General features: G+C 37.6%; 1 protein-coding gene across 6 annotated transcripts; it reads left to right on the forward strand.

Annotated features, from left to right (window-relative positions):
• The first annotated feature begins 1,370 nt into the window (after positions 1–1,370).
• On the forward strand, positions 1,371–21,364 carry OVCH2 (ovochymase 2). Of its 6 annotated transcripts, none has more exons than XM_074841644.1 (21): positions 1,371–1,577; positions 3,453–3,562; positions 4,226–4,317; positions 5,457–5,629; positions 6,619–6,714; positions 7,095–7,246; positions 7,915–8,110; positions 9,604–9,627; positions 11,001–11,091; positions 11,214–11,347; positions 11,764–11,904; positions 12,906–13,036; positions 13,423–13,516; positions 14,346–14,477; positions 14,882–14,962; positions 15,603–15,789; positions 17,281–17,350; positions 17,926–18,121; positions 18,405–18,556; positions 18,887–19,055; positions 19,462–21,364. In XM_074841644.1, the coding sequence occupies exons 1-21, from the start codon at positions 1,487–1,489 to the stop codon at positions 19,476–19,478; spliced, it is 2,529 nt and encodes an 842-aa protein (XP_074697745.1). In that variant the 5' UTR covers positions 1,371–1,486; the 3' UTR covers positions 19,479–21,364. The 6 variants fall into 6 exon arrangements, 4 of the variants coding, with proteins under 4 accessions (XP_074697745.1, XP_074697746.1, XP_074697747.1 ...); XM_074841645.1 differs by having other exon boundaries at positions 3,453–3,535; XM_074841646.1 differs by lacking the exon at positions 6,619–6,714.
• The last annotated feature ends 2 nt before the right edge of the window (positions 21,365–21,366 follow it).

The raw sequence follows: 21,366 nt of genomic DNA on the forward strand, positions 1-21,366 counted from the left end.
TGGTGGATCTGGGGGGTATTGTGAAATCCTTGGCCAAATAATAAAACATATTCAATAGACTGGGGCTAATGAGTGAAGTATAAGATTGTTTTTTTTGGGAGCCAGAGCAGAATTTAAAAAACATAAGTCTTGTCCATTGTGATGGTAACCACAAAAAGGTAAACCGTTTAATTACTGTTGCAACTTACTTTAAAAGTATATATATTTTACATTTACCTGTTGGCATCTTCAAAAATATGGTTTTGGTAAGTTATGACTATGAAGGTGTTCAAGACTGAAATCTGTATTAGCATGCATGTATTGTTTACACCATGTTTTCAAAGTTTAATGAATTTCCTATGTGAAAATTATGGGTTTTGTGGGAATGTTTGAGGTGGAAATATTGCAATATTTTTACAAAGAGAGGGGAAGCTGAGGATCTCAACCACTTAACAATGTTTCTTCCCTGTCTTGTGTAAATATTTCTTTGTTCCCAGGTATAAATATCCCTTGCCCTTTTTGTTACAGATGAGATGTGTGTCTTCTGTCATCCAGAGTACATCTGTTGCTTCTCTTGATGATTCTAATGTCTTACTTGGTGCTTATATATTTCATATGAATTTGAGATAGTTCAGATAGTATTTTAGTTGTATCTACCACTTTGTTCAGTCATTTCCAAGTCAGGCAATACTTGCTAAAACTGATGAGATGAAAGTCTTAAGTGGTGAATTTGCAGGGTAATTTAACTTATGCTTTCTGTTTTGTGAAATCTTTTAATCTAGCTGCTGATGTGTTCCTTATTTAGGGTTTGAATAGTCTTCTAAGAGACTTGCACTTAAATTGCTAGTAAAAGTGAAGCTTAGCTATCAAAGTGACTTGGAACTGGCATTGCTGATTGCAGCAATACTGAATTATTCTTAAAAAGCTGAGCCCTGTCCTCCTTAGTTGCCTATTAAAAATGGGATGTAAACACTGCTCTTTTGAAAAAATGACACTTTGATATGGAGAGTGATCTTTGTCTTGTACAACACTGAGCATGCTGCCAACATAAACCTTTGGTATGTTTTTCAGGTCTGTAAAATTGGCTAAATATAAAGTGTGTAGGAAATAGAAGGTATTGCCTCTTCAAAAGCTGTAGAAATTGTAGAGGCAAATAGCAATTGACATTCTGTTTGTGTGTGTTCTACTTGAATGCGTAGATCAGCCTGGGTATGTGTTGCTAGCAAAACATGCAATGTTAACTTTATTTTGTCATTTTGCCTGAAAAAAAATAGTTTTAGGGAGGATTTTAGCTAGTATTTTACAGCAAAGACTTCAGTAATGGTGTAGAAAAGACTCATGCTCCATTAAATTTGGAAAACTTATTTGTGCGGGTAAATTCTTTATGGCTGGGTTAATGAGTAACTTCTACTTCAATTAGTTGCTGTTCTCCTGCAGTGTAGTATTTGGGTTTCTTTTTCCCTAGAAAAACTCTCCTTGTTTTCACTCAGTCGTTTAGCACCCCAAGATGCGCTTTGCCCCCAGTAAGCTGAAGTTATTCCTGACGGGGATAATTTGTATTACAGAGCTTCATGCTGTACCATCCGCTCTTCAGAAAGGTAGGATGAAAATTTCACATCTAGCTTTAACAGTTTTCTCAGTACTGATGGTTTTGCTCTTAAGCAGTGACAAGCATGGGAGTCAGTGCTGAAAAAAAGAAGCTACACTGGTTTCACCCTCTAAGTTTTTGATCCTAAGAGCTCATAGACCTAGACACAAGGCAGCATTAGGATAATTGCTCTAGTTTTCATTCTCTGCTTTTGTTCCAATCCAAGTCTGTAACTGAGCGTTATCTTTTAATGAGTAATTCTTATGAAACTTTTGTCTGATACCTTGATGATTCAGAATGAGTAACATTAAATAAATATTATAATTAAATAAAATTGAATACTCTCAGATTTGCAGCAAGTTAACGAAGGCCATGGTTTAGCATATGAATTGCTAACAAAATACAGTGAGCCCTCTTTTTCTGTTGTCTTATGTCTTAAAATCCAGAGTATTCTTTTTCTGGAACAAGTAATGATTGTAATTGTTCCTGTTTCCTTCATGAAGATTTACTGATTTATAGCAAACTGGAATGGAAATCAGACCTTGGCTGTTTGCATAACCATTTTGCTTCCATTTTAAATTTGCAGTAGTAAAAAAGGAAAATGTATAGCTTGATTTCTGAAGTTCTGCAAATCAATTGTTTTCACTATAAAAACTCTGGTTTGCCTGTCAAAACAGGTGCAGTATCTAAATCATCATAATAAGTTGCTCGCTTAAGCAGTTCAAAGCAGAGTATTCTGTAGAATAGTAGTCACTGCTTCAGCGTCCTGCCATGCAGACGGATGTGATGCAGTTTACATCGAAATCTCTCATCCAAACAGTGAACTACGTTGGTCCTGAAGCAGTCTGTAAAGCAGTCAGGAATCTCTTGGGCTTACAAATGCCATGGTGCAGAAGATTTTGGTGTTTGTCAAAATATAGATAATATAAGTTTGGTATAGTATTGATATAAATATTAACTTGCAACTTTTAATCTAATCTTGCATACATTAGGAGAATAGGCTTATTAAATGCTGAAAGAAAAAAGAAAAGTTTTAGTTTGTGAATCCAATTTTTTATTTTATTTATTTATTTTTGCCCATTTTCCCAGTACCAAATTCATTTTGGTCTAACCTAAATCCTGTTTCTTAAAATTTTGTCTCTGTTTCCTCTTTCCCCTTTCCTCACTGTATCATTGCACATGGGAAAAAGCTGGGTGCAGTGAGAACTGGGAAAGAATGAAAAAAATCAGATAAACGAACTGGATCATTTCTATATAAAGCCTTTTTTATTTAAAAGCTAGGGTAAGGAGCATTGTGTCAGCATTATTGTGACACTATAATCACTTGCATCAGCCATGCTAATCCTGAGGATGGTTGCAAACCCCTTGTTATAGTTGTTGTAAACTGCGTTTTATAGTTTGGAGGATTCCACACTTTCCAGTGTGTACAAGTATTGGTCCTCCATCCTTTGAATACAGCCACCGATCTGCCAAAACAACAACAAAATGTTCCAAGTTTATGGATGCTAAATTTCTCCCAATGTAGTGTTTAACAGAATTTGTAGTAAAATGTCTTGCAGATGTGTTTGGCTTCAATGAGTTTTCATACAGCTTCAAAAAAAAAAAAAAAGTGGCCACTGTTGAGTTTGGGAAGTGCACTACATTTGAACCTGGAAGTGCTTGTTTGGAGAACTTCTGGAAAATAAAGTACATTGCCTTTTTCTTAGCCCAATTTAGCCTTAGTCAGGGTAGTCTGGATTAGGACTTATAAGATGTGATTCCTGTCATGGTAGAGAGGCTGCACTGACCTTTGTGCCAGGCCATGCCTTCCAATTCTGTTACTAAAAAAGTAGAAAAACTTAAATTCAGACTGAATCCTTCCTTCTTTTCCCCCTTTTACTCTCAGATCCTAAGTGTGGGCAGAAAGCTCAAGAGACAAAACCATGGAGTTATCTTAATCTTTTCACTCGGATTGTTGGAGGAAACCAGGTGAAACAAGGCTCACATCCGTGGCAGGTTTGCACGAGCAAATGTGGTTTTATCTTCAGAACAAAGTCCTGACTTTTTGTAGAAATGACAAAAGGATAAAACAGGTATACTTTGTGCTTACTGACACTTGTGTTGTTGAGCTCCACTCTGCTTTTATGAAAAGCAGTGAATCAGGTGGAGAGGAAACAGAACCTGTCCTGCTACCTGATAAACCTTTGCTTATAATTTTTAATTTTGTTTATCATTATTTCTGAAAGAGTGTCTATTGTAAAAAGGCATGGGTAAAACTGCTCAAAGATAAGGCACCGAAGGACACCACCCCCAGCCCCCAACTGTTGTCAGGCATCATGAATTTGCAGTGCTCCCACGGACCTGCAAAGGAAAAATTCTCAAATAAGTAGCAACCTGTACAGTGTGCTGCATACCTCAGTGACTTGGCATTTTATTACATGTATGCTGCTTTTATCCCAGTACCAAGTCACAGCTGAGGGGAGAACAGCAAGGTTTAGGATCTCTTACGCTCAAGGAGTGTAAGAATGCCATGAAAGTATTTCTTGAAATGCAGCATGCGCTTTAGCTATGTGAATCTTCAGAGAGCATCTGCATGTACTCTCTCCTTTCTTCCTCAAATGCAATCAGAGCAGATATAAAGATTTTCTTTATTTGACGTGCCTTCGTTATGTGATGCAGGTTTCCTTGAAACGAAGGCAAAAGCATTTCTGTGGAGGTACCATTGTTTCTGCTCAGTGGGTGGTCACAGCAGCTCACTGCATCTTGGACAGGTATGGATGTGGTATTTCAGGAGCACGCTGCAGGTGCAGCAAAACATTGATTGTAAAAGTGTGTGTGTACTGTAACAGCTTTTAGTGACGATTGCTTACAGGTGCTACTCTTTATTTGTAACCAATATTTTTGGTGTTTTAATGGAAAGGGAGAAATAACAAAACCTTTGAACATCTCAAAAATAATTAAGAATAAAATAAATTTACGGGGATTGGTGGAGACTGATTTTGGAAGTGTAGGTAAAAATCTGTACCAAACTATAGTTACCAGGTGACTGCAATTTTTTTTTTAGCAGTAACAACTGGCAGAGTCTATGCAATTAAATGGTGAATGGATATAGTTCTAACCTCTTGCACAGTGGTGATTTTCAGCCTTAGTGCCAAAAAAAAAAAAAAAGATCTGTGAGCATTGTACAGAAGGCTTCACTGAGGTTCTAATTCCCTTATAGTTAATACTGAATCTTCATACCAATGGATAACCTGGAATTATAAATTTGATCTGTGTCTGCCATTGTCTGTGATGACATCTTGGTCAAATTAGCCAGTAACTGCAGATTTATGTTTATGTTAACTACAGTTTATGTTAACTACAGAAGGACAGGCAATATCTAAATCAGCATAAAGCCTCCTGAAGCAAAAGTAATTCTTCAAGTTCAGTGAATAAATTTGAAGCAGAATAAAAAGTTTATAATGATTGCTTTTGTGTTTCCTTGATGCACATCTGATCTGGTACTAGGAGCCCTAAAGCAGGATTCACTATGTTTTTAAGGTATAAACTGAGGATGCTAGAGAAGTGGTCCTAATTTTTCTGTATTATGTCCAAATCTTCCCCCCTCCTTCAAAAAGGGGTGTGACTGAACATGTTTAAACACAGTTAGAGGACCTGGTTCCTTAGTGGACCACCAAACCACAGTCAGAAGTGTAGCCAAATGATTTTTCTTCTCAGTCCTTTTCATCTCCTGATTTCTACTGCAGGGCATACTCAGCTCTTGCTGACGGTACATGTTATGTGCTCTAAAGTCTGAAGATGAAAGGTATTAGGTATCAGTAGTAATAACTTCAGTGTTTAAAACCAACTACATTTTTTTCCTTTCATTTTGAAGATTCTGTAGCTGAATTTTTATTTTTCTATTCTACAGGAGCCTACTCCAGTACTTGAGTGTCACTGCAGGAGAGCATGATTTAAGGATCAGGGAGAATGGCGAGCAGACACTCCCTGTTAAATATGTCATTAAACATCCAGACTTTGACCCCAGAAGGCCGATGAACTATGACATTGCCCTTCTGAAGCTGGATGGAGCCTTCAACTTCAGTAAGACCATGGTTATCTGTGATCTTTTTCAGTGGGGAAGGTTAGGCCTTTGCTCCTTCCAGATGCTGTGAGTAGTCTTGAAACTCAGTTTAAACCCATTTCACAGCTGTCAGATTATGCCACTAAAAATCCCCAGAGTATTTTGCAACAGAAGTATTTAAAATACCAGAGGTAAGACAGAAAAAGATAACAGTTGAATTAAATGATTTTCTTCAGACTTAATACTCCCTTGAAGAAAAAGGTACTGTTTTTTTGTATGTAGAAGATCAAAATTTGACCAAATAGGTGTTTTTATTTTTTATCGGTATAGGTGGAGATTTCTGCCACTAGTGAATAGTAAAGCTAGTCAAAGGCAGACCAGAGGTCAGAGTGTACCGCAGTGCTGTCTGTACCTTACTCACACCCCCTCTATTTGCCCTCTTTTCCCTCCCTGCAGACTGCAGAAAGGAGAATGGGATTGTCTTTAGGAGTGGCAGAATGGCCCATTTTGGGGCTGGAAGGGGAGGGGGAAGGTGAGGGGAGGACGGCTGTTTCCTGGCCTGTGGGCCAGCCATTGCTCAGCTGTACACTAACTTTGCCTTACAGTCAGGTTTTCTGAAAGGCTACTTCACATCAGTTTTATATAATACTGAGGTTCATACACTTTGCTCTTTCAAAGGCTCCAGCTCGTGTCACTAGGTTGCTCTTTCTTTGCCACTACAAAGGTGAGCAACTATGTTTTCTAATGGAAGTTCGGATCATAATAGCAGCTAAATTTAAGCTGAATGGCAAGACCTGGGCTGAAGCTTGTGGTGCTCCTGGCTTTCTTTTTTCACTCAAAACCACTATGAAATAGTGGCACAGATAAATTATCAAATGCCAGATTAATTTTTCAGATGCCACAAAAATAACAGTACTTTTTAGTTTAAAAAAAAAAAAACTGAGAAAGGAAGCTTTTAGTTGTGTTCTTTCAAATACTTATCAATAAAATTCATGTCCATGTGTGGCAGGTTCGTCAGTTTTGCCAGCATGTCTTCCCAATCCAGGTGAAAAGTTTGAAGCAGGATACATCTGCACTGCTTGTGGTTGGGGCCGTTTAAATGAGAGTAAGCCACTCAAACTGTTCTTTGACATTCAGGTTTCTCAGTGTCTTAGTGCTGAAGCTAAGAGCTTGATTGCATAGGTCATAGACAGACCAGAATAAAACATCAACTGTTCATAAGAATCGTAATCTCAAAATGGGATCTTTGCTAGTTTCTGTGCCTACTTGTGAATTATCTCAAAATACATTGCTACAATATGTAGACCTGTATTTCAATTTTGAAATCCATTCAAGTAAAACTTGTACACAAAGCTGGATGTTTATGTAAGCATAAAATGGCTTGGAACAAGTTTATAACTCGTGTGTGTGTGTGTGTATTAGCAGTGACATTAAGTTCACCTTTTAGCATTTCTTATGAACAATTTTTTTTTGGTTGTATTTCAGATGGACTACTCCCTCAGGTCTTACATGAAGTCAATCTACCAATCTTAAACAGTAAGGAGTGTTCAAGAGCATTATCAACTTTAAAGAAACCCATCCATGGTGACACTATAATGTGTGCTGGATTTCCGGATGGAGGAAAAGATGCCTGCCAGGTCAGTGGAACAGAGGGCCTTGTGTACTCACAAGTGTTTCTCAGAAGCTCAAGGCTCTGTGTGCCTAAATGAATACACACACTGTAAAATGTGATATTTGGAGTGTGTTAATTTTGATGTGTGAATTCTTTCATAGGTTCTGTATGGGGCAATGCACTTAATTACATGATTCAATTTTAATTATTGTATGAGTTGTACAACAAGTTCCCAAGAGCAATTTTGCAATGTATTCCAGTGCCATAATGCTTAGGGCTTTCTAACTTCAGAACGCTTGATAAATTCATTACTTAATGTTGCTAAGATCCTAAGGAGGGAAGTAAAAAGTATTGCCTTGGATTACAGAGAGGAAAAAGGTTAAGTGATTGTTCCTTGTCATGGGGGTAAAAAAAAAAAAAAAAGCTCCTCACTCTTTTTACATGCTAAAATGCAACAGATGTGCACCCATAAGGGGATTAGTCTCTTTCTCCCCCCTTTGACAATCCTGACTAAACAGAATAAAATAGAAAGTGTCTGTCTTCACAGTTGTTTGTTTTTTTTTTTAAATTGATGTTCCTATGTTGCAGGTTTGTTAGTATGGCGCAAAAGAGAACTCAATAAACTCTTTAAGGCTTGCTCAGTGGTATGTTATGCACTTCTGTGGGTTTTGGGCTTTTCCTTGTTTTTTACAGGGAGACTCAGGAGGCCCTCTTTTGTGCCGGCGTAAGCATGGTGCCTGGACTCTCGCTGGTGTAATCTCCTGGGGGATGGGATGTGCTCGTGGCTGGATAAGTAATGAGAAGAAGAAACATTACAACAGAGGATCTCCGGGAATATTCACAGACCTCAGTGCGGTGCTTTCCTGGATTCAGGAGAACATGAGTGCTGGTATTAAGTCTCCACAGTAATTTGTCCCTCACTTCTGACAACTCTTCTGTCTCATAATAATATTTCATTTAATTTTATCTTTTTCAACATATAGCACTTAGATTTCCCTGTTTTTCCTAGCAAAGCACTATAGCATTTCACGATGCCTTTAAGTATATGGTACTGATTGGCAGTTGTCAAAAACAAATTGAGAGCATTATAAATGTTTGCTTCTCTTCCACTTTTCCTCCTACTTGAACTATATCTGTGTATGTATATTTATTTTTTTAACTTTAAGAATGGTTCCTTTATCCAGCTAACCAATTAGCCTGATATTTTTGTTTTTAAGTGGAAATTCACCAGTTGAAAGTGTTTGAAATTCCATGCGCACCTCTTCGAAGTCACTTGTCATTTTCTCAGCTAAAATGTGTTGGATCAGACATTTGACTACATGGAGAAAAATCATGCTCTCAGAAGTGCTTTTGCTTACTCTGCCCAAAAGGCTACATATGCCCTCTGTGCAGGGGAACAGCATGATAATTATCCATCACTTCAGAAGTCATGGAAATATAAATGATAATCTGTCTGGGGTGAACTTCACTCGTAGCATTAAGAAACTGAATTAATATTTTCTTCCAGTTTGGGCTATTTTTTTAAAAAGGTATTGGAGATTGTGTTAAAATTTATGTAGAGAACTGAAAAACTGAGGAGGGGTGTTTAAGAGTTTTTGCTAGTCAATAAGAGAAAAAATTGTGAGAGGAAAAGAAATAAAACTTTCCTATTAGAAGCCAGCTTCAACTGGTGATTGAAAAAAGAAACCCTCATGATGTCAGAGAAAAATGAAAAGGGTTTAGCTTCCGCAAAATATTTAGTTTTTCAATGTAGAAAAAAACCCCAGAGATACAACGTCTTTTTATTAAAAATTGGCCCATTTTATTATCAGGAAAAAACAATATGATTTGCTATTGTGGTAATTAAAGTGTGTTGGCTCCAGTGAACAGAAAAAGTGATTTGGTAGGGAAAGTGATGCAATCTCAATTGCATTGCGCTAGGTTTTGCTTGCTTGTTCTTTTATACTGTTGCACTGGTGCAAAAGATCTGAACTGTAATTGCTGTCAGGCTTAATGTATCTGCGTCACTGATGTGATGCTGGCAGTTGGGTTCTGCTGCCCTTAACTGAAATGTATAGTATTTATTCAACAAAGTACATAGAAACAGAGTACTGTGCTGCTCAGAGTGAGCAGCGGCCTATCAATGTATGATTAATTCTATAAGTGGCTACTCCAGAGTTGTTTATTCCAAGGTCAGCATTGCCTAAACTTGCAATTTTGTTTTAATTCTAACTCTAGTGTATTGTAACCACTGTGTCCCCAAGAAGCATTTGAATTTGCCTCAGTGCTGCCTGTATAAAATTGGTATTTCACACAGATAAAAATAAAGTCTACATTGTGAATATGAAACTACAGTAATTTATTCCTTTTTTCCCACCCCCTTCCCTATCTCTCTTTTATTAGATCTGAAAATGAAAAGCTCCACAGGTGAGTACAGTATTTTTTCAGTATCTTCTATCTGTGTTAGAGTGTAAAATAGTCTGATATATAATCTATGAAGGAAGAAATGTGAAGAAGCTTGACTCATCAAAGCACTTTAAAATGTATTCTTTAAATATATACTTTGTATGTATTTACAAATTTGTATGTATTTGCAAATATGTTGTACTTCGGTACTGATGACTTCAAAAAGGAATTTTCCTTAAAACAGCTACATATATAAAGCTCTATTTTTATTGAGATGTAAATAACATTAATGGGAAAAATACAGAACAGAACCTCAAGCAATGTATGAAATCAAGGTAGTGCTGTTAATTTTGTAAAAAAAAAAAAAAGAAGTATATTCTAAATAGAAAGTATGAGGTAAATTAGTAGTACTTTTGTGCAGTCTATGATAAACCTATCTACTTGTCTGGTGTCTATTTCTGTGAATAAAATGCAAAAAAAGCCCCCATGAAACCCAACCCTGAATGTAACATGTTTTAAAATTGAAGTCTTACTTTAATGCTGCCATTTTTATGTTCTTGTTGGATGCTATTCATTTAGGTACAAGTCCATGTAAAGATACTAGAAACAACTCTTGTGAACTAGATCTTAAAATTTTAATTTTTGTAATCTAGAGTGAGATTTCTCAGATGATAAACAAGCTTGGGCACATGGTCAGTTTGTACAGACTTGCTGTGGCCAGTGAGATTTGGGTATTTAAGTGCTGTCTGTGTCTTTGAAATTTTTTACTGGTCTTCCTAGGATACTTCAAGTAAGATAATCTTGTAAGCATATGATTCCTTAAATTTATTTCTGTATACATAGTTGATAAATATCTTACTGGCTTACCTTGCAAGGAGAAAGAAAGGCAATAGGAGATAATTTTTGTAAGTAATTGTGTTTCTAGTGACACTTATCTGGAGAGGAAAGCTTCTGTTTCTTCTATTCCAGTTTTTTGTACTGTTTTATACTGTTGCAAAAGTCTTCTGCTGTAACATAGCTAAGGATATTGTTACAAATGGGCTGCAATGAACACTTTTTTTATGTCCTGAGGCATGCACATTTCCTCCCTGAAAAATATTTGTAGTGAAATCCTCATTTAACAAATAGCTTCTTTAAGGTAAAAAGCAAGCACTGCCATTTTTACAATAAAATATGGTAGCATGTTGGCAGTGCTTTATTTTTGCTCTCCAAGTATGTGTTTTAAAACTGACTTAACCGTAATTCCAAATAAAAGAGAGAAGACCCAGCAGAAACAAGCTGAGCAATCTTGAATCTCATAATATTCTCTAGATGTTTGAGCTTCTTGGTGGAACAGATAATTGTACGTGTGTCAAACCTAAGTCCTCCTATTTTGTTTTAACTCTACAATGCAGCATTTTGTAGCATTCAGGATGGCAAACTTCCTGATGGTGAAGGAGAACTAAATTTTCCTGGAAGTCCCAAACAGTTCTATCAAAATCACCAGTAAGTGGACAAAACACAGTCTTTCCCTATCAACTATTCACTGTACTGGTGTAGATGTGGGGTTTGTTTTTGTTTTTGTTTTTTTGGAAGTTTTGTGAACAGGAACTAATTTGTTATTCCAGGTTGTGTGTATGGACTCTATTTGTACCAGAAGGAAATTATATATTGCTTCATTTTTCCCACTTTGATATAGAGCCAGAAACATTTTGTGACTATGATTCTTTATCAGTCTATTCAAAAGATGACAGACTTGTTGGTGAGTTGCTGTCTCCTTATTCTTTGAAATAATCTATCAGGGTACTCTTTAATTCTAGCAGCAAGTATGCCCAATGAGGACATTGCGGTTGATTATGTTTTACTTATGTTTTCATGATGAATACATTGTGGCATATGATCTAAAATAAAAGACAAAAAGTGTGGGAGGAGAAAAGAATGGAAAATGCCTGGTAGGGAACCGTGTCAGCATACGACTTTCTGGTGTCAAGGATTTTCAATTTTTAATAGTGTGCGTCTATTTGGACTAATGGATTAATAGGGAATGTAGAAGAATGAATAGGCAATTTCCTTTTCATCCTATAATTTTTATAGATGAGTACTAAAGATGGTACATAAAAGTTTTCTCAAGTGACTAAAGACTTTAAACAGTCATTATTCTCTAATATTATATTTCAGGGAAATTCTGTGGAGGAGATCTCCCATTACCTATTTTGATTGGCTTCAATAGTATAAGGCTAAAATTTGTTTCTGACAACAAGGATTATGGAACTGGTTTTTCCATGGCCTACAAAGCTCTTACACCAGATATTCTTCCTGGTAAGTCTAAGTCTAGTCATATACCTGTCTGCACTCTAGGGTGGTGACCTGAAAAAAATTTTTGTGAGAAAATGAAAAATCAGAGGAAGCTCCTATGATATTTCTATGTGGATGATGGTATGAACAAGGGAAGTTTGGTTAGGCTGCCATGTGATATTGTGGAGAAACTGGGATGCCAGAAAGAGATAGGATACATACTGTTGAGAGAAGCCTTCCTTTAAATTTGCCTCTTCTCCATCCACTTTATATAAGATCTCATTTCATTCCCTACTTTCAGAATGTTTTAAAACTTGATTAATAAGATTAGTCAAATGAGCAGAATTTCCAGATGAAAGCTGCTTTGCTAGTCCCAAGCATGCTTTCATGGAGTGGCCCTGAGGGAAACAGCTAACACTAGGATACATGTCATGGAGAACTGCTTTTGGTTTTGCTGTGTAGAGCCGTTCACCGTTATTAGGGAGCAGGCCCAAGGGTCATCTGCTGAGTCTGGACAATCAGGTTACAGACAGACACCTGTTGTTCCTATTTCTGCTGCTTTTCCAGCTAGTTTCTTTCCTTTGCAGAGTGTAGGGAGGAATCCCCTCTGAGGGGCCTTGCCACTGCGTAGTCCATGGGGAAGGCATGTCCTCTGGCTGTGTTTTATGTCTCCACTTTCTGCTCCAAAGAAAGTTGGCAAATGTTCTTCTGACGTGCCTGTGTTCTGCTGTTCTATCCCCCCACACAGGTACCTGTGCCTGCAGTGCACTGCCCGTAGCCAAACGGGAATGCGATAGTCATGAGTTGAATTGCTCTTCTGCCTGGGAAAAGATTAAAAATTTTCTTTGCATTTTTTTCAGACAGAAGGATTTGCGTTGCTGCTCTTGTCCTGTTCTCTTTCTCAGCTGTGTGAAAGCACCACAAGTGTTTCTGTTTTTTTGGGTTTTTTTTGGTTTTTTTCCATGTGTGTGAATGATTTAATAGGAAATCACAGTGTCTCCATTTTTGTTTTCCTGGATTTCAAGGTTCTGGCTGTGAGTCCTTAGCCGTCCTTTTTGAAGAAGGAGTGTTACAAAGCACGCACTATCCTGAGCACTACAGCAACATGGCAGACTGTCAATGGATTATTTGTGCACCAGAGGACCATGTAATCAAGGTATACTATGAGCCCTTCTTGTGTCTATAGAATGGAAGTTGGCACCATTGAGTTAACAAGAAATTATACAGTGAAGGACAAGCAAGATCAAGCAACATAAGCTTGAATAATGCTGCTGGATGCAGTGAAGAGAAATCCCTTTCCATTCCAAAAGCCAGTTAGATTTTGATTTCTCCTTTGGGTTATAGTAAAATAGGATTTTTAGGTTTAAATTTTATCATGACTGATTCTTTTAGCAAATGTAATATACTGTATATCACCTGTGAGAAGCCTGAATGTCAGAGGAAACCAAACCCCAAAGGAATTGTTGAGAATACTAAAGACCCTTTGATTTTTTTTTTCCGTGTGATTTTAACAAGGTTCATTTTTTCATTTTTTGTTTAAAGCTTACATACCAGTCTTTTGAACTAGAAGAGAGTGAAGATTGCTCTTATGATGCTGTGACTGTGTATGAAGATGTGGGAAAAGAGGAGGAAATTGGTTTGACTTTTGATTTTTGATATATTTTGGGGATGACCTGTTTCTTTTATGACTTTCACTAGCTCTGTTCTACAGTCTAAAATCAACTTCACCTCTGGAGTCTCAGGTGATATTATAGGTACTAGTTTCAGTACCTTGAAAAATACTTCTAGGTATTGCTGCTTCTGTTCCACTTAGAGGCAAAACCACACTGAACAGAACAGTTTTGTCTATTTAAATTCTATATGAGATGCAGTTCTGAATTCATATAAATGAAGAAAATGTCATAACGCAGTGATTTGTTTTTACAGTAATGATCAGACACAGAAAGCCCCTAAGAGGTCTCCTCTTCAGAGTCCAATTGTTCTTCACTCCAGATGAGCATTCATGTAGTTCTTGCCACCTTGCTGAAGATTCCCCTGGCTTACATTGAATGAGAGGAAGACCTGCCCCTCAATTGATTTCAGCACTTGGTTGATGCTGGTGCTTAGATTAGCACTAGCAGATGCCAGTGCTGAAACACCAACAAGGGGAAATCAGGTTTCCAGTGTGTTCTGTATGTAATGGCAACCTATGAGTGAGAGTGCTGCAATAGGCTCTTGTGAAATAATGCAAGAGTCTCTTTGTTCTTAAAAGATAATTACTCAACAGGGACAGACTGTCAGGAATAATAGAACAGTCCTTCAGCCTCAGTCTGCTTATCTCTACTCCTCTCTTGTGCATAGTTATTTTTTACCCTCCTGTGTGAGAGCTGGAATACACAGAATATTGGGTACCCATTGTGGAAAGAGATAAGGATGGAAAAAGTACATGTCAATCTGCAGTGAACCTTTGCTTTTCTCATCTGTAGCAAAGTCTTGTGGATTTGCGCTACCAGCACCTGTTCTAAGCTCCTCTGCTGTGATGCTGGTTGTCTTTCATTCTGATGAAACAGAGACCTTTGGGGGATTCAGAGCTACAATCTCTTTTGTTCATGTAACAGGTAATAGAAGTAACTTGGGAAACTACCTCTCTGGGGCAGCACAAAGGGCTCTTTGGTGAATTGGGCTATTCAGAATTATTTTGCTCTACAAGATTCTCATCTAACAAATTGTTTCAGTGAAAAAACTGTATTGTGAACCTATTGAGGCATTAAACAAAAGGCCTATTGAATGGGTGAAGAGAGACAATGAATCTACCCCAAACCTGAGTTTTATTTTGTGTAAGAGTAGTTTGGTGCATTTTAAATGGCACTTTACTACCATGTGAAGATGTAATAGCACAGATCCCTACTGTAGAAATCTATTCCTTCTACAAAAATTATAATAAAGGAAATAAAAGTGATTTTGTAATAAAAATATCAATCAAGACAGCCTGCTTAACACATTTGCTATTTTCATCTGCTAGATTTAGATACTTTAGATTCAACTAGTGAAGAAGAATTTGAAGATATGGATATGACTGAAGAAGAAACACAGGTTCCAGCAGGTAGCCAACCAGAGTTATATTTTCTTCATGCAAATAGGAAGTACCTTTTGGACTATAATTTAAATATTTTCTCCAAATATTTAATGGATGCAGTTGTCCCAGAATTTCTCATAAAGGTATTTTGAGGAAATAAAAAAGATAAATAGTAATGCTCCGTGCTTTGGTTTTAGAAAGTAGCAGAACCTAATTCTTCTTGCTTCCTTCATCTTGTTATTTACAGCAATGCAATGACATTATTTCAGCTTGTATGTCAGTTTACACCTATTTGCTTTGGTCAAAATAATTGCAAAGAGTACAGGGTAGTTGAAAATAATAACCAGAATTTTAGAACTTCCCTTTTTCCCTCCAGTACTTTATGGAGAATGGGATGAGTCTGTATTCATTATAGGTTTGAGGCTAAAACTTTTGAAGGTAAGCAGTTGCTTTCATCTTGGAGAAGCTCTGTTTCTGCTAAGATCATCTCCTCATGCTATCTCTAAACATTTGGATCCTTTGTAATGAGGGAAGTTGAAAGATTTAGCAAAAAAAGGGAGGGGGGAATCTTGAGAAGCTGTGGAATAGCTCTTAAATGGATTGTTCTTTGCTTCTCCAAATCTTAACCTCTAAAGGCTTCTTGAGACATCAGTGCTCTCTGTTTCAGATCATATTTGTGGAATGCCTTCAAATCAGCCCAGGTTCATCTTCAGTAGGATAATTGGAGGTGAAGAAGCTGTACCATACTCATGGCCTTGGCAGGTCAGTGTACAAATTTCAGATGAGCATATCTGTGGAGGAGCAGTTCTTGCCAAAGAATGGGTTGTCACAGCTGCTCACTGCCTTAATTCTAAGTAAGTACACAGGACAAACCCTTCCCTGGGAACATCTGTAATTGCACAGTGCTTCTCTGCAGTGTGGTGGTTCTGCTCAGGGTGGGTGGCACAGTTTCAGTTACCACATACTTACAGCTCACACTGGATTATTTTGCTCCACACACATGTACTAGGATCATAGTGGCTACTAAGGAAGTGTAAGTAGCCTACTTCTGTAGGCTTGGTTTTCATTCAGATCAGTTTTCAGAAGAGATGGCAAGATACTAAGTCCCTTGTCATCCATCACTTATTCTTAGGTAGCTTCTTTGTGTTTGGGGCATTTACAGAGCATTTCTTCATCCACATAGAATCAACCTATCCAAAAATTCTAAAATTACTGAATTTGTGTAGATTTTGAAGGACATACAGGAGGCTTTTGTGCTCAGGGTTGATGCAATTCCTTTGTTAAGAACCTATCAATCTGTTAATCAGATTACATGGAAATTTTTCTGTCTTTATGGAGAGGAGACAAAAGGATAGTCTGTGTGGCTTTTGGGCTCTTTAAAATACTTTCTAAACTGCAGTTTGTTTATTAATGAACACTACTTTGCTTTGAAGTTCAAATTAATCACAAGTATATTAATTTAAAATTCACATTCATTGGGTCATTAAAATATTTTTTAAAAATCCTCCCAGGATTGATGATGATTAGGTATTCTGGCTTGTTTTCAAATAAAGTTGCAATTACTGCAAAATGAGGGTAAGCTTTCAAGAGCCCCCAAATGCCAAAGATGGTTAGTCATCTATATTCTCCACTTTGATTCTCTTCCCCACCCCCACAAAACTGGGGATCTGAAATGCAAGTGCTGTTTTGAATTTTGGTCTTTGACTTCTAAGTTTCTAAATGTTAGTTTGCAAAATTTTGTCAGGAGCGTTGTTGTGCTGTTTTGAAGGTACTGCTTTAAGAGCCATATTAAGGAGGAATTCTCCATTGCATGTTGTTACCACGTCATAATTCGTGTATGTGGCTTAATGATTCTACACAGCTAATGTCATCAGGGGGTTATGACAGGTTTTCAGGCAGTGAGAGGATTTGGTTAAGAAACCAAGGTGTGAAATGAAATTTTTCTGTTGCATTTCTTTATATTATTTGATAGGTGGTAATGTTTTAGAGATCACCTGTTTTTTCAATAAGAAGGTAGTGACCAGCACTGTCCCTGGACGGTGTGGACCATGCAGGCCTTGTGTTCTGCATCAGGCACCCCCATCCTTATAAAAGTGACCTTTCTCTCTGTTTGCTGTGTGTTTGAGAGATCCTACTGCCTCATCGTGAGAATATTTCATGCTCCCTAGAAGTTAGTGGGAAGATTTCCATAGATTTGTGTGGGAGTATGGGCCTCAGGAGTTGTTGGCTCAGGAAAATGTAGGGGCCTATTATCTGTTTCGGGTAGGGCAGGTTTTAAAATTCACAGGTTTCAAGAATGCTGTTATACCAGCCTGAGAATGTACTTTTTAAAAATTTTTTTTTAGGGAACTATACAGAGACTTATGGATGGTGGTAACAGGACTTCATGATCTTGCAGAGCAAGAATACAGACAGGTACTATAAGTTTTGCTTAATAATAAAATAGAAATCAATTTTGCAAAATAGTTTTTAATGTAAATCCATCTCCCAAATCGTTAATGATACAGCAATCTAACAGCCTGCATGCTGACCTTAATCTGCATTTACACAACACCTTTTGCATGACTCAGAGAAATTGTATCAACACAGATGTGTGCCTTCATCAGTAATGAACTCCAAAGATCAGTATCCTGGAGGATGTGTGAGTGAGGAGTGCATTGTCTCTAAATTCCCTGGTGACTACTACCAGGTCAGAAATAATTGGAGCACAACTTTCCTTTTTCCACTTTGCTCAGACTGAACAAATGTTTTTCCAAGACCCTCTTCCTACACTTGCTGAATGAAGTTTCCTCCATGTTCCCTGATCCATGTCCAAGAGGCATAATCTTGACTTGTTAATATAAGAAAGCTGGCAGCTTCAGCAGCTGCTTTTAAATGTGCCCTCCTCTTAAGGCATCTTGTATATGGCCTGAAAATTTATAAAACCAAAGTTACTTAAAGACACAAATTCCCAAGTTACTCAGAAAGTGTCAATGTCCTTGCTTTCCTAGAAAAGGTCAGTAAAGCAGTATATTATACATCCAAGTTTTAACAAGACCACTATGGACTCTGATATTGCCCTATTGCAACTGGCCGAGCCCTTAGAATTCAACCCCTACGTGGGCCCAGTGTGCCTCCCTGCCAAGGAGGAGGCGGTTCAGCCCTCCAGGGTGTGCGTCATCACAGGATGGGGTGCACATGAAGCAGGTATGCAGTCTTTGCTATTTCAGAGGCTGAGCATGATGTAGCTTTGTCTTAAATACTGTAGTCCATGTTGTAACATTCATTGTCTCTACATTAGTTTCTGGAGAACAGATGGGTTTAAAAGGTTTCGCTTGTGTAAGCTCAGCTAGACGTGCAGGGAAACAGGTGGGAGGAAAGAAATCCGATAATTTAGATTGAGACTGTTTGAAAAGGGGAAGAGTAAAGCTTTGTTCTGGAATCACTAATTCATGCCTCTACTGGTTTCTGAGATGTCTTTTACTTCAAGACAGAGAAAAGGGGAGAAAACTGCATCAGCTGGAAGTCCCCATTCTGGTGCTTGACACATGTCAGAGCTATTACATAAATCTTCCCAGTAAAGTGACCCAGAGGATGATCTGTGCTGGATTCCCTCTGGAAGAAGGCAAGGATTCATGCACAGTAAGTTGCACACATCGCTTTAGCCTTCTGACACGGGGTATGGCCAGATGGGTTCTGAAAAGGGGAGTGTTAAAACCTCGCCAAGAGCTGTTTTCTTGCAAACAGGCTGTAGGTGATTTGCAGTGAAAGACTCCTTGACAGTAGGATTTTAATTACTTGTATTGCAAAAAGAGATGCTTCCCTTGAACAAAGGTTATTTTTTTTCTCTGCCTTTTAAAAACAGAAACCCCCAAACACATGAGCAGCTGGGACCTCTTGTAGCTGAACTGATATTTTAAAAACATAAGGAATGATGTTGACTCATAAAAAGATTCCTTTGTCCTTATGCAGGGTGATTCTGGTGGCCCATTAGTTTGCCCTTCAGAAGATAACTCGGGATTTTACACCCTTCATGGAATCACTAGCTGGGGCTTGGGATGTGGAGAGAAGAGCTACCCAGGAGTATACACAAATGTCGGTGTTTTTGTTGACTGGATCAAGCACAGTGTTAACAGTAGTGGTATGTATGAAAAAAACAATTAAATTTCTCCTTTTGCTATCGCTAGATGCTTAATTCTAGGTCTTTTCCAGGGTGCCATTTTTATATTTGGATGTCCAGCACTTCCTGAAATCTTGGCTGTTTAAAATACCCGTTGCTGAATACCCAGAAACAGATGAATCTAAATTAGTAGTCACTTCTGAAAATCTTATTTCTTCCAAACATATTATTATTCCCTTCTCTATTACATTTCTTGTGTTGATGAATGTTTTCCTTACTGCTGCTTTGCTACTTTGTTTCTCAGGGTTGGAAGGAGGTAGGGAGGTGTGAACTGACATATAATGACAGCTGAGTCCACTTCAAGTTTACAGCCTCTGTTAATGATCTTTGCAAAGTTTACCCTGTTTTGTTTTTCTCATTTTTGTAGATGTCCCCATGGTGTGACTGTCAAGAGAGCAGCTCTGATGGACCACATTGTAAAACACTTCCAAAGCACAAATGTTATTGAAAGCAAAATTTGGTGAGAGTGTGTTAGTTCATGATTGGTGAACAGATTCCAAAACAGCTGATACTTACCCTGGTGAATTTACTGCTGATTTGCCTGAATTGAGACTTTGGCTTTACATGCGTCTGCTTGGGGCAGACAGAAGTTACTTGCAGGCTTCTCACACTCTGTCAATCTATTTTACAAGGAAAGAGAGGGAAAATAAGTCACCATATACCATATGCCAAGCATGTTCTTGAATGTAGTACTGGAGAGCGTAAAAAATACTACAGAAATGAGATGAAATAATTGTCTGTGTAAAACAACTGAAGGGGCAGTCCGTCATCCTTCCACTCGGGTCAATGAGAGTGTTACCCCGGCTCTGAGAGGACCGTGGCAGTGGTAGTGCACTATGGAGGAGCAGAAGAACACTGTCTAGTCATTAGTAATGTGAATCAGTCCATTTGCTGGGAAAAGGATATTTTTAATACAGTTTCTGTTTTAGCAAACTGTGTGTTGTTTAACCAGATAGAAGTTTTTGAAAAGACAGGTGTTACAGGCCAAGGGCCTTGAGCACCATGCAAAAACTGACAGCTATCCTAATTAATCTACACATGTAAATGAAGAGGTACTGTGTAATCCGCACACTCAAACTGAGCACTGTACTTGTAAATACTAGATTGTTTAATGCTCAAATGGCTGCTTACACGAGAAATTGGGATGATGGGCTCCAATTAGCTTTGCAGACTGTTCTGTGCACAGTCTTAGTGTTTAGAAACTAGACCAGTATAGTAGTACAGTAGGTAACACAAGTCTAATCCTTCTTGGACTCAATAGTCTGGAAAATAACTAGAAGGTATGTAAGATATCTCATTTTGTTTCTTTTGATATGAATGGCAAAAGCCTTTAGAGATGTGTTTCCCATACATGCATTTGATGCCAGTAACCCTACTTTTTTGATGACATTATCTTAGAACTTCTGATTTTTTAAAAAAATATAAATTTATTCTGTAGCAAGGGAAAAAAATAATCTCTACCTTTATTCCCAAATGAATATGGTAAATGTTTTTCACCAGTTTCTTCTCTTCACTATAAAGTTTTAGGCAAAAGCCCACAAAGTAATCTGGAGAATGAGCTTTCTGTGAAACTATGAAAAAGTTTCATGTTGGAAGGACTATAGATGAATTCAGATTAAGTGTAAGGCACAGCTGTATTACATTATTGATAGAGTATGCTTGTTCTGTCTTTGATAAGCTCTCTGAAGAGGTCTTCGGAGAGCAATGGAGGGAAAATATCCTTTGTAATTGTTTATTATGGAAGTCTGTTAATGTTCAGTTATGGGGGAAGTTGCTATTCGCCTACTATATCAGTTTATGCTGGGAGCAGATGTGTCTAAGCACTTGGCTGCTATTCTGTTTTGCTTAACAAGAATGAGATGACTTAAAATACCTGTAAAGTTTTAATCTGCTTCTTAATTTAATACAAGGATATCAAGTGGGTGTGTTGAGAAAAATAAAAAGGTGGGGAAGAACTACAGGTGGTATCAGCTGTGCTAACCCTATTGAATGCAGTGGTTATATGCTGATAAATTGACATCTCTTAAAAAAATTCCTTTCATATATTTGGAACACTATCTTAAGTTACTTTGATTTGATTGTTAGGGTACTTACTTTTTACTTGACTGCATGATTTTGATCTTTTGTGTTTCTCCTAGTATGGTTTTATAAGTAGTCTAGTTTTGCTTTTGTTTGTTGTATCTTTTTAGTCTCTTGTAAGCTGCCAGCATCTTTTAGCAATAATGTGAACTGGTTTGTGATGCAAATAAAATCTGATTTTAAAAAAAAAACC

This window comes from Strix aluco, chromosome 16 (genome assembly GCF_031877795.1).
Source record: "Strix aluco isolate bStrAlu1 chromosome 16, bStrAlu1.hap1, whole genome shotgun sequence".
Taxonomy (NCBI): Eukaryota; Metazoa; Chordata; class Aves; order Strigiformes; family Strigidae; genus Strix; species Strix aluco.